Below are 14099 nucleotides of genomic sequence, written 5' to 3' on the forward strand. Positions count from 1 at the left end.
ATAGATTTCCCAGACTCTTTTTTAACTAAGGGTTTAAACTTTTGAAATACAGTAAATGCATCTAGTTTCTTTTTAAGAAAATTTAACCACATTTCTCTACTAAAATCATCAACAAACAACAGAAAATACCTGGACCCAAGAACAGAAGGAGTGGCCATAGGGCCGCAGATATTGGCATGAACAAGATGAAGTACCTGAGAAGCTCGCCATGAATCGCCACTAGTGAAAGATGTGCGATGTTGCTTCCCAACCTGGCAAGCATCACAAACTCCAAGCTACTGAGTCTGAATCTCTGGCAGTCCAAGGACAAGCTCTTCCCGAGCAAGTTGAGAGAGATAATGCACATTTAAGTCCCCATACCATTGATGCCAAAGTGTACTGATAGAAGACCTCCAAGTAGCCATAGCTAAGTCCTGAGAATCACCAAGATTAGTAAGTCGGAAAAGACCATGGTGCTCAAGACCCACTATAACAATAGACTGAAGTGCCCTATCAGTGATGGTACACTAATGTGAACTAAAGGTGACATCCAACTATGTAGAGTGTCGCAGCAACTGACTGACTTAGAGTAGATTTAGTTCCATCCTTGGAATGTAGTACACAGAAGAAAATGAGATTCCTCCCAGCAAACTAAATCTGAATGTCGCCTTTGCCGACAACAGTGTACTCTTCTCCGTCACCAAAAATTAGAGAATTTGAATAAGGTTGGTAGTCAGTGAATCAGTCTTTGCAGTGGGTGAAATGACAAGAGGCACCTAAATCAATGTACTCGATAAACAACTTCACATTATCTGCTGGTCTTTTAGCCATGAAGGCGTAAAAGGCAAATTTTGTCTCCCTAGGGTGCATTACATTGTTCCTTTTGGGCTGCACACTTGACTGCTTAGATTGGGCAGCTAAGCATTTCCGACATTCAACCTTCATGTGACCATACTTGTGGCAATAGTTGCATTTAATGTTCTTTTTCTTGGAGCCTTTTGAAGCTAGAGTAGAGGACTTCTGCTAAGAAGACAGTTGAGACTTGCCTTTATCCTTTTGAAAGGATTTAGCAGCAAAGGTTTGCTCTGTGGAGGTGGAGCTAGAACTACTTACGAACGGTTGTTTCCACCGATCTTACTAAGGGAAAAGTGTGCAAAAATCGGTTAACTTCAAATTAACACCAATAAAAGTGATGTTGAGAATTTCAATAAAATGCACGTAGGATTTGGGCAACCTTTTGAGGGTTATGACCACAATGTCCTCTTCCTCCATCTTGCATCCAATGAAGAACAACTGATCAAAGATTTTTGAATCCTATTCAAGTGTTCCTAGAGAGATTTCCACTCATCCATGACAATAGAAAATAGAGTGTTCTTGAGAAAGAAGGCTCTGCTTTTGTCGGATGGCTCGTGAAGTTTCTTCAAATGCTCCCATATCTCGACAGCTGTTTCGCCGGATGGAATCTAAGGGAGTTGATCATTAGCTACAAATAATTTGAGAAGCATCACCACCTCCTGATTATTTAGATCCCATGTATCCTGATCAGTACCAGTTGCAGTCAGACACTTTGTAACACCCAGAACAATCTGCTCAATATTCTAATATTGAAAGATTGCTAGTATCTATTGCTTCCATGTGCTGTAATTCCGACCATTGAATTTTGAAATGCCTTCGAGCATAATATTGGTCAAAAATTCCATAGCACGTTTTCCAATAAAAAGCGTGACAATCTATGAAGGCACATACTTCGAGGCAAAAAAGAGAACTTAAAAAACCCAAAAAGAAAATGTTGTCGAATTTTGGATCCGTTGGCTCAAAAATTGAGGTACTTAAAAAAATTGGACAACCTAGTTGAGCTCTCGAAAAACCCATCAAGAATCTTTAGATAGAAAAAATAAAGTCGAGCCAAAAAGTAGGGTTTTCGGATAAAACCCTAATCAATGGCCAAGGAAGGAAGGAGTTGCAAAAAAAAATGGGGATTTTTTGTAAAAAACATTTGATTTTGTTTCAAAGATGGACATGCATCGATAGACATTGCTAGAGATGGCAGAAACAACACCAAAATGGTGTACTAGGTGTGCATATAAGGAGTATCGGCTGCAAGAGACATCTGGAAAAAAAATCTATAAAAATCTCTGCACAAAACATCTATTAGCTGCCAAAAACCAGATAATTTGAAGCCTTGAAACTCGTTTGGAAATCATGAAAAGAGGGCAGAAAATGTGTCCAAAAAACACGCAAAAGTACACATGAAATCATGATTTCCAAATGAATTTCCTAGTCGCGATTTGTAGATGAATGTTCCAATCGTGATTTGCAAATGAATGTGACAAACCCTAGCCGAAACTAGGTAAGCAAATAAATTTTGGAAAATATAATTTCAAAAATAAGGGAAGATAATTTCAACAAGAAATTATGATTTTCAAAAAAAATCCAACCATGCTCCGATACCATATTACAAAGTAACTAGTAAATATTTGCCTGATATTAATAATGATCAATAGATCAATATATACAAGAATGAACGATGTTTCCTTAAGAAACGATGGTAAAAAATAAAAGCATTCTACTCTAGCTAATTGAAAACTAACAGTTATCTACAAGCTAACTAAATATTAGAAACATTCTAATATTCACAATAGATTGCAAATAGATAACCATTAACTAATAATAGAAGTTATATATTATCATAATAGATATAGTGGTCGAAGAGTGTCATACAGAAAAGATGGACGAGGGATTGCCTAGGGGCGAGACTTCGCAAGCTATAGTAGAGGTGGTACAGGAGCAACCATCCATAAACCCACCACAGGAGACACCCGACAAAGATGTGGAGGCCTACTTAGCGGACATGTTAGCTAGAGGTCGTAAGGTAGTGGTCTTTGCACAAACTAGAGCTGTAAAAGATGTCAGAGAGAAGAGGCATGTATTGTCATTCATGTGAGTCGGTTGTCCTACTACCTTCAGCACTTGTTTTGAGGCACTGGGATGGCCAACGACAAAGATAGGAAATGTTGCACGAGTGGACTAGCGAGCAAAGTTGAGAGCCTCACCCACAAGATAGCATAGGTGTAAAAGGATACCTACTACATTAGGCGGCAAAGTGAGGCGGATACGGTAGCAACAAAGCGATCTCAGGAGGAGATGGCTACCCGACTAGCCACCTAGTAGTCGGATTGGGAGAGAGAGCGAGAACCACCCATGACTCAATTGGAGGTAGCTACCAAGGATAAGTGCATGTTGGAGATGCAGTTGGCCGAGGTTGAAAAGAAGTGAGGGAAAGGAGGTTGAGTTACGAGGGATTGCGGAGTTGAAAGAGTCAGTGGAGGCACAAATGCAAGCAAAAGAGGATTTGAACATGTGGACTCAAAAGGTGTACCAATTGCGGGCAAAGTTGAACCCTTCAGCATCTCAGCTAGCTCTAGGGTCGCTCCCTCAACCCCCTTTATCTTCATCTTAGTTTGTATTCTCTAATGTATAGAGTGCAAAACATTGTCTCCATTTTGTTAGTTGTCGCCAAGGGACAACATTCTTTTTTGGGGGGGATGATGCTGTTGGGTAAATTATGTTTTAGGAATAATTAATCATATGTTAGGAAGTTGTCAGTCTAAAGGTGTTATGACACAACGGTTAAGTCGCAACCCTTCAAGTACTATTTGTATGCTTGTCATGAATGAGAAAGATAGCATATCTCTGTCTATTGTTACACTAGGATGTATTTTCACATTATGTACTTGAAAGGACATTAATGGAACGAGCAATGTGTTTTCCTGAACATTGTGTTACATTTACTTCTGTGTTATACTTTTCCATCATTTTTTTAGCATGTATTGAAGCTAGTTTACCCATGGCAATAAACAACATACATTGCTCAAAGGTGCAGCAATTGATAGTATAAATGAACAGCACATAGATCAGAATAGAGATCAACATTGTGGCAAAACATTATCATAGTCAAGTGGCATCATATACTAGAGATTGTGTTCAATATTGCAGCAATAACCAACATAATCACGTGGCATCATTCATTTGTGACAGAGATCCAAATCGTGTTAATAATCAGTCCACAGCACTATTTTCATCCTTTATCACCACTACCACAACAATCCTTGACATCAGATAGTACATAATTGGCGGTGGGAAATTGAGCTTGAAAGAAAGCAAGCCATATCCCATGTTTGCATTTAACATCGGTATCCAAAGGACACTGACATCAGCATTTATACCAGTAGCAAAATATCAAAGAAATCAGAGCGTTGGACATTGATTTCAAGCTCCCTTCAATCCAAATATCGTTGCTCCATTGACACTTTCCAATGTTGATCATCATTTTCTGGCCAAGATGCATTAATTTTCTCAGTTGTACTGAAATTGCTCATCTGAATACAAGGCTAGTGGGTATTTACTTCTGAGATTATTGTATTACAACATATTGAGGAAAAGTTAAACTGAATAAAGGAGTTCCAACTGAAATGATAGAATGATAGATTGTATTATTGTCTTTCTGGGGTTCAAAGCAACAAAACAAGTATTGTAAACCTTCTATAATGAAGAATGAAAATTGATGTATACCAAAGATCCAATGACCCATCCACATGATTTTCAAAAGAAGCATCTAAAAGATCATAACTTTCCAGATGGATGATTTGGATAAAGTTCTTTTAGATGATTAGATGCAGTTTATATTTTTCATTTCATAGATAGGATAAGATAATGATATTAATTTCCAACAAGAGACCAACAAAGGGTCTAAGGAGCTAGAAGATACAATAGGGAAGAAAAACAACCCAATAGGAGTACCAAACAATGTCCAAGAAAGAACATACAAGAAAGCAAAGAAAGGGAACTACAACAGACAAGAGAAGGACTAAATATCCTTTCTTGGTGAAATGAAGTCCAGCACCGAAGGATAAGGCCTAGGGTGACCAAGGGTTCGAGTTTGTCTCCGGGTAACACTGGAGATAGGGTGCCGCTGTATGGTGAATTCACGACGAGGTCTAATAGATCTGGTACGTCCGGAGATGGATGTAGCAAGTGGTCGCTTCATGCCCTTGGAGGGGGACATGGGCGGGAAAAAGGCAGTAATGAACTGATCTGAGGCCTGGCTCTGAGGGAACATACGCTATAAAGTGAGATCACGGAGATGTGAAGTCTCCTGAAGGTAAAGCGCAAGACACCGCTAGTCAGAATAACTGAAGAAGGCCGAAAGGAATCTGCAGTCTCTGAATAAACAGTGGAACCTGCCTCTGATCTCATAGTAAATGGGGCATCGGAAGAAGCAATAAAGGTGACAGCATAAACACAGAGGTACCAAACTTGTTTTATTTATTTCAATTTTTTTCTATACAAATGTGAATGTCAATTCTCACACTGAGGAAACTTATTATAAGAAATATAAAGTATAAAATGTGAAAGCCTAAATAGAAAATGGTTTACACGTTTGCAAAAGAAGACATTACTACTGCATCAGATCTGCAATACGTAGCATTACCAAGAGAAATGTGGGAATGAACTACACTGTAAGGAGATAAAACAGACCTTTTTCAAGTTCCGATTCATACCATGAACCATTGCTGGCATAAAGGCCTGGGCAGTCTGCGACAAGGGTTCCCCCCAAACAGTACACATGCAATATACTCCAATCATAACCTACCATGATAAGACAAGATTATAGTGGAACAATACCGCAAATGATAAACAAAAGTTAAATTTTAAGCATCATTTTCTCAGAGTAAACTCGGTAAAAATAATTCTAATAGGAAAATGTTGTCCTGACTGATGGATAGGCTGAAACAAAGAATTTTCAAGTAATATATGAAGTGAATGTGTTAAACCTTAAATCTGGAAGCAGAAAAAAACAAGAATAGTCTACCTGGTGGGCAGCAAGTTTCTCAGGTCCCATTGATGTTACAAAGTATGTAATCAGAGAGTAGAATGCAACCTAAACATCAAGAAAGAAGTGGCTTAGTAATATTCATTCTTAATTGGGAATAAGATTTGGCTATCTAGGCTACAAATTCATTCTGTTTAATTGAGACAATACATACTCAGATGCCAAAATACAAGAAATGTTACAATAGTTACCTTGCTTATCATTGTTATAAAGACTGGGGCAGCAATTTGGATTATTTGAATAAAATTTTCGGAGGAAGGGACTGAGAGTGCAAATGTATTGTAACCTTTCTTGTTAACTGACTGAAGCATCATAATGACTGCAACAAACTGTTAATTATTCCAAACTCGTATTGGTTAAATGAGAAGAAAATGCATCAACCAGAAGACATAATGGTTGGAAGATAACACTCAAATAGTCCCCCATAATTAATTAGTTAATCTGCAATAGATATTAGACAAAGTCCTACGATTTTGTAAATGGTGGCTGCTATAATCTCACCTGTGAAACTGTTGTTGCCCAAGCTGCACCAGCAATGCCATAGCCCATGAAACTACATAAGATGATGTCACCCAATCCACTTACAAAAGTGGCAACAGACAATACCTTCAAAGGACCCCAGGAGTCTTTCATGCCAAGGCTATCAAGAAAAGAATTGAGTCATAAGTCAAATTTCATTAAGCATAGGTTAGACTTACTGGAACTCTCTATCCGGAGCTTATCAGCTGAAATTATCGAAGGCAACAAGAAACAGACAAAAATTACTTTCAAGATTCCCTGGCAAGCATTCTGCTGCAATCCCTATTGCTATGGTCAATTCAGTATCTATTGAATCTTAACAGACCATATTTATAGCTAAGGCACATGGAAAAAAAAATTACTTAATTACTCTTGCAAATTTACTCTAATGTACTAGCAAATTAATTGACAAGAGATTCAAAAATTGGTAGATCATATTAATGCATATAGTTTGATTCAAGAATGCAATGCAGTTTCTAGACTATCATAAGCAAGAAACAAAAAATTTCAAAACAATCCCATCCGTGGATGGTCAACATAGTTGGAAGAAATCTAAGTTAATCTATTTGCAGTGGAAGACAAAAAGAGAGTGAGTTATGCTATGATCTACTTTTATAGAAGTCCAATTTCAGTGGACCGTTATGCCAAGAAGAGGTCAGAAACAAGCACACCATGTTAATATATGTAAAGGCATCCTACTGTTGTAAGAAGTGTACAAACTAGCACTTGCACTTGGCGGGTGCAAGGGTGGGGCTGATTTCTAATTATTTAGCTTACTCTGTTGTAGCTTACAAATCTAGAAAAGTTGAGTAGACGAGTTTAAATACTCAACATACATGAATCCAAAAACCCAAAAGCCTGAACTTACAAACCCTCACTGTCATTAGAAAAGGAACCCAGTAAACACTTAACTACATTAACAAATAGCCTTGACACCAGAAAAAGAAAATACAACACAGAGGAATTATGTTAGTTTTATCAGATTTATCTATAAATCAGAAATCTTTTTTCTTATGATGTGTTTACCTTATAGTTATATAATTATCTCTAAGATCTTTTACTGTATAAGATCTCACACTGTTATATCAATATATTTGAGGCAATTAAATTGATAGTCAAGCTAGAAGGTTGTTGCCAAACTCTGCAATTTACATATATTGAAGACTGAAATATCAACGTGTCCACCAATCTCTTCCAGATGTATGTATACGATTGTGAGTTGCAGATGTGCCACCAATATCCTTGCTGCAGATGTTATCAATAGATGTGTTCATTGGTATAACTCTACCCTCTGCATGATGTCACCACTTTGTCTGACATGACTGATGGTACTACATATTGAGAACAATAAGTGTGAATGACAATGAAGTAGGCGCTGTTGACCAGCAACCAATGATGGAAGACTTTTGAATATGCAATGTGTTTGAGGTGTTTTATTTGATGGTCGTTGATCTGTAGATAATTGAAGATGTGAAGAACTTGGCATTCATTGTGATATCTCAAATCGCAGGCCAAAGATTATATATACTTTTGGTGAGGAGTCACGTCCCCGACAGGAGTGATCCCACAGTGGAGTCATGTCCTGTCATAGACATGGCTCCAAGTCACTTAATAAATAAACACCTACTGTGCCCTTTCAAAACGGTGACTATTTGATTATCAACCAGGCATCCCGGTCAATCCAAATTAATCATTCAAACTAATGTGAATAGTATTCAGTATAATGTGAATAGACGGTCTGAATATTATATTATTATTTGGACATTTAAGTTATCAATTATGATTGCATATATATATATATATATATATAGGAATGTATATATTTCAATCAAATAAATTGTGCAATAATAATATAATAGATCATATATTTCTATTTGTTTCCACCATCATTTTATCCTGACTGAACTATAACACATTAACAAATTAGTGAAATTACACATATAAAACCTGAAAGAACAAACTGTGCAATAAAATGTCATTGAATCTCAGAGATCTTTATTTAACTTCTCCAATTGTCTAACCAATATTCCATTCAATGCCCATTAAAATCTTTGTAATAAATTGCTGAGCGCATGCCCATTCATAACCCTCCAAATCCGATCTGATCCCCTAGTTTGCTAGCATGGTAATGTTTTTCTAGAATTTTTAGGGGGACCATTGACAATTTGGAAATGATCATTATTTCTCTATGACTTGGATTTGGACATGAATTCAATTGGGTGGCTTCAGAGGTACATGCTATTCTGGTTTGGATCAGAGGCTGAGTTTTGAACTCAAGCAAAATGTTTTAACTAAGTTTCAGTCAAGATTAGTTTCTTACAAAAGAATGTGGGAACTCTAAACACAAACATACAAGCTAAGCATACCAACATGTTTTGTTTAAGAGAATGAGATTAGAGAACTTCAACGTAAACTGAATTTAAGCATCCTTTAAAGAACATCGGATGATGTACATTTCTATTTCATTAGCAAAGCATGCATATGCCATCTAAAACATTGACTACACTATAAATCTAGGAGCAATCAAAATATGTTTGGCCAAGGTCTGAGAATGGGGAAGACAGTCAACAATTTCTACTGTTAGAAAATAGCAAATTTCAAAGAATCACTGCCTACTCAAATCAAATTTGGATGGCAAATATTGTTCACATTAACTAGTAACCAGGAATAATGAAATTCCAATTAATGATAAGTCACTCACCTGATCCAATTCCACATTGAACTCAAAAATGGCTACAAGAAAAATGCAGTGTTTCACGGGGATGTGTCCTCTGTGGTTTTGGGGCCATACCCGGAAACGAAATGAAACAGGGACTGCTGGCCGTCCCCTTTTTGGCAGAGACGGTCAACAATTTCTACTGTTAGAAAATAGCAAAGTTCAAAGAATCACTGTATACTCAAGAGTTAATTGTGTTGAGCTTTATGGAGATTTTATCAAGTTCAAATTTGGATGGTAAATAATGTTCACATTAACTGGTAACAAAGAATAATGAAATTCCATTTAATGATAAGTCACTCACCTGATCCAATTCCACATCAAACTCGAAAATGGCTACAAGAAAAATGCAGTGTTCCACGGGGACGCATCCTCCGTGGTTTTGGGGCCGTACTGGGAAACGAAATGAAACGGGGACTGCTGGCCATCCCCTTTTTGGCAGCCAGTGGGCTAAAGGCAAAATAACCCCCAAAAAAAAAATATTTTTTTTTTTTTCTGTTTGCATGGGCCCCTAGTTGTCTTATTGATATGATATGAATGCCTAAGGTGAATAGTTTATTAATGTTATGGTATGAATATTTGAATTTTGTCTCTATATACAAGAATATCCCCTATGTTTTGAATCGTTGTCCCCTGAGATCCCATCCCCCTAAATTTTGACTTCAACCCGTACCCGTACCAGAAACAAGTCACTGCCCCATAAAACGTCCCCGTCCTAGAAACTCCGTGGAGCATAGGAAAAATGTCTTCAATAAATGGTGTATGAGATTAATGATGTCACAGAAAATGAAATGATGCAAAATACATCACAAACAACATGGATGGGAATGCTCTGTCATTCATATCAATGGTTTGATGAGCTATAATTATTTGACAATATGATTGAACTCTTGCACATGTATATGTTTCCAAACACGTCATCCCTTACACTTCCTAATTGTTTTTCCTTGCAAGCTAATGATAACATCAGTCATAGCATTAGCACACATGTTTTAATGCTTCCACATTTTACTAGATCTCCTGCTGCAACAATAGCAAAAAGTGTGGTTGCAAGTGAACAACGTGGACCTATAATAGCTTCATTCTTGTCTCATAGCCAGATCACACTAGATCTTTTGAGGCATGAAAAATTTCTGATTAGAATTTGAAGATTGGTCTTAATTAGCAATTCAACTAATCAATTCATGTCACATTTCCTTGGCAACCTGACATCACTGCACCAGGTGTCGATATTGTAGCAGCTTGGTTAAAAGCCGCACCAATGAGCATGGATCCTTAGAACAAAAGAAAGGTAGATTTTAATTTAGCCTCTAGAACATCTATGGCATGCCCTCATGCCACAAGGGCAGCTGCATGTTAAATCTGTAACTTATTAATCATACTGATCTGATAAAAGATCGATCAGATCTGATATAGCATGATAAGTAAGGGATTAAGTCTTTGCATTATTACCTTTGCAAGATCGGCGTCTATCCTTAGGAGTTTGGTTTAAATACTAATCTAACAACATTGTTTATGTTTGTAATTAATATTTAATTATCCTTAGAAAGTCACCGACTTTTAGAGGTTAGGCAAATGATTTTTGGAAGAGACATGTCCTTTCTAAGGGCATGTCCCTTGACTCCTATACTTATAGAGGGTAAGGATGAAGTCTAAGGACACACAAGATCAAATACAAGTCTGCTTCTTAGTCATTACTGCTCTCATACAAATTGCAGAAGTAAAAGAAAGAATTCTGACTTACATCTCTAATCCAATTAAAGGCTATACTCTGAAGTTATTCACAACAAGCTATAAAGAGATAAAGAAGGTAGATTCAGGTCCATATTCAGTCCAAAGAATTTGCAGAAACTTTACATGGTATTAGAGCTCTGGTAATCAAACCTAGGCTCTGCAAAATTCAGTAATCAGACTTTACATATATATGTAGCAACTATCTCCTATCTTCAATGGCATACACAATCAGATCCGAGGTTGGGTTTGATGAGAATGAACACTTTGATGCCTGGAAATTCAGAATCGTAATGATTCTTGAAGAGAATGATGTAAAACAATTTGTTGATAGAGCATCTAAACAACCTCCAGTTGAACCTCATAAATCTATCTGGAGCAAAGGAAATAGAAAAGCCATTCAAATCATATTAGATGGAGTAAAAAATGATATCATACCCATGCTTACAAAACATCAAACTGCATTTGATATGATGAATGCATTACGAAATGCATATGAGGTCAACAATGCAACTAGGGTTCTCGCACTGAAAAGGCAACTAAATCACGTTCAAATAAAGAAAGGAGAATCAATGAATTCTTACTTCCTAAGGGTTGCCGGCATTAGAGATGAATTGTCAAGTATAGGAACCATTATTAGTGACACAGAATTAACACTAATGGCTATAGACCGATTACCAGATTCATGAGAGACTTTTGCACAGGGAATAAGTGCCAGAGATAATCTTCCTGACTTCAACAGACTTAAGAACGATTGTCTTCAAGAAGAATCCAGAAAACTAAAGAAAGGAGGGAAACATAAAACAGAAGATGAAGAACTTCATGTTCTTAATACAAAATCCTATAAGGGCAAGAAGAAGCATTTCAAGAAGAAAAAGGGAAATCAAAAGAATGGAAAACCCAAGAAAGATCTATCCAAAATAAAGTGTTTCAAATGTGAAAAGTTTGGACACTACAAATCTAATTGTCCTGAGAATTCTAAACAACAAGCAAACTATACAAATGTTACTTGAGATATGATCTCGAGAATCATGTATTGTACTCATCACTATCAAATGAAATTTCTAGTAAAGCATGGGTAATTAATAGTGGATCTTCTAGACATATAACAGGATACAAAGAAGCACTAGACTCTATTTCAGAAAAGGTCAATGGCAAAGTTACCGTTGGTGATGATTCAGCACATCCTGTCGAAGGAATTGGAAATTGTACCTTAAAACTAAAATTTGGAAATTCTCTTCTTCTCAAAGGTGTCATCTACGTACCAGGAATTAAAAGAAATCTAATTTCAATAATAGCACTTGAAGATGATGGGCATAATGTTGCATTTGTGGACGGCAAAGTAATAACTTGTGCAAAGAACTCCTCAATCAAGAAAGCAAAGTTGATTGGTCAGAGAAGAGAATATTTGTATGAATTGAATTCAGAATCTAGTCAACCTATTCAAGCCTTAATTCATGAAGCTGAAGGCATAAATGAAATTTGGCACAAAAGATTAGGGCATCTAAAATTCAAAACTTTATCAACTATGGAGAAGATGATTACTAGTTTACCTAAACTCAATAAAAACCACTCAAGCATATGTAAAGGGTGCGCAATGGGTAAGAACACTAGAAGTCCATTTCATGATAGCACTAGAAAAACAAATTATGTTTTAGAATTAATTCATTCAAATTTATGTGGACCTATGTCTATTCCTTCTCTTGTTGGATTCTGGTACTATATTTTGTTCATAGATGACTTCTCTAGGAAAACATGGACTTCTTAAAATGCAAAGAATCAGAAGAAATCATAAAGAGATTTAAAGAATTCAAAACATTAACTAAGAACTTATCAGGACATAAAATTAAAACTCTTAAAACTGATAACAGAGGGGAATATACTTCAGATTTGTTTAAAAGGTTTTGTAAAGAATCAGGAATTAAGAGCGAGTACATTGTTCCTTACAATCCAGAACAAAACGAGGTAGCAGAAAGAAAGAATAGAACAATTATAGAAGCTGCTAGAGCTATGATATTTGATCAAAATCTAGAATATTATCTTTGGGCAGAAACCTCTTGTACTGTCGTCTATATTCAAAACAAAAGCCCGCATTCTTACCTTAGAGATAAAACTCCTGAAGAAGTATTTATTAAGGTCAAACCTAATATAAGTCACCTTAGAATTTTTGGGTGCCCCGTACATATCCATGTTCCAAAAGAAAAGAGAACCAAGTTAGAGCCCTCTAGGAGGAAACGTATTTTTTTAGGGTATACTGAAACATCTAAGGCATATAGGATTTTCATACCTGGACATAAAAGTATTGAACTTAGTAGGCATGTAATTTTGAAGATCTAGCATTCAAAAGAGCCCTAAGTTCTGAAGAACCTTCTCCTTTACCTAGTTCTGAAAGAAATAGTGAATCTGGGTCCCAGAGGGAGAACTTAGAAGAAATTGAAGATGAAATTCTAAATCTAAATCTTGAAGAAACTCAAAACTCAAATAAAAGACCACTTTGGGCCATTAAAACAGTCGAGGCAGCTCAAGACTATGTTGCACCTTCCGGAATAGTCAGAGCAAGCAAAAGACCTAAAAGATTCTCTAGTTATACAGCAAACATGAGTGATTTATCCAAAACAGAAACAACCAATCCTTCTGATGCTATTAAACATACAACTTGGAAAGAAGCTATGACTAAAGAATACCAATTTATTATGAAGAATGATGTTTGGAAAATTGTTTCAAGACCTAAAGGAAAATTTGTTGCTTCTTCCAAGTGGATATTTAAAATAAAACATGTTGTTGACAATAGCATTGAGAAGTATAAAGCTAGATTTGTAGCTAGAGGATTTTCTCAAAAAGAAGGGATTGATTATGAAGAAACCTTTGCTCCTATTGCTAGATATACCTCCGTAAGAGCAATCTTAGCAATTACAGCATCAAAGGGATGGAAAGTACATCAGATGGATGTAAAAACAACATTCCTAAATGGAAAGATTATAGAAGAAGTATATCTGGGGCAACCTAAAGGATTTGAAACTCATGATCCTAATGTTTTTGTTTGCAGGCTCAAGAAAGCTCGGTATGGGCTTAAGCAAGCTACAAGGGCCTGGTATGAAAGAATTGATAAGTATCTCACCGGCTTAGGATTCTCCAAGAATAAAGCCGATCCAAATTTATATTATAAAAGACATAAAGATGATATGGTAATTCTGATACTGTATGTTGATGATTTACTAATAATAGGTGATGAACATCTTATAGATCAATGCAAGAAAGATC

General features: G+C 36.4%; 1 protein-coding gene across 2 annotated transcripts in view; it reads right to left on the reverse strand.

Moving 5' to 3' along the window:
- The window catches only part of LOC149577217 (MATE efflux family protein), a 219335-nt gene that overhangs the window by 105455 nt on the left and 99781 nt on the right, over nucleotides 1-14099 (reverse strand). For both annotated transcript variants that reach the window (XM_089829511.1, XM_089829556.1), the window contains exons 6-9: nucleotides 6374-6512; nucleotides 6064-6201; nucleotides 5852-5920; nucleotides 5518-5628 (exon numbers count right to left, since the gene is read on the reverse strand). In XM_089829511.1, coding sequence (XP_089685637.1) covers nucleotides 5518-5628; nucleotides 5852-5920; nucleotides 6064-6201; nucleotides 6374-6512 — 457 coding nt within the window. The remainder of the gene's footprint in view (nucleotides 1-5517; nucleotides 5629-5851; nucleotides 5921-6063; nucleotides 6202-6373; nucleotides 6513-14099) is intronic.

Source organism: Cupressus sempervirens, chromosome 1 (assembly GCF_028749045.1).
Source record: "Cupressus sempervirens isolate cs-2001-9-10 chromosome 1, ASM2874904v1, whole genome shotgun sequence".
In the NCBI taxonomy this organism is placed as follows: Eukaryota; Viridiplantae; Streptophyta; class Pinopsida; order Cupressales; family Cupressaceae; genus Cupressus; species Cupressus sempervirens.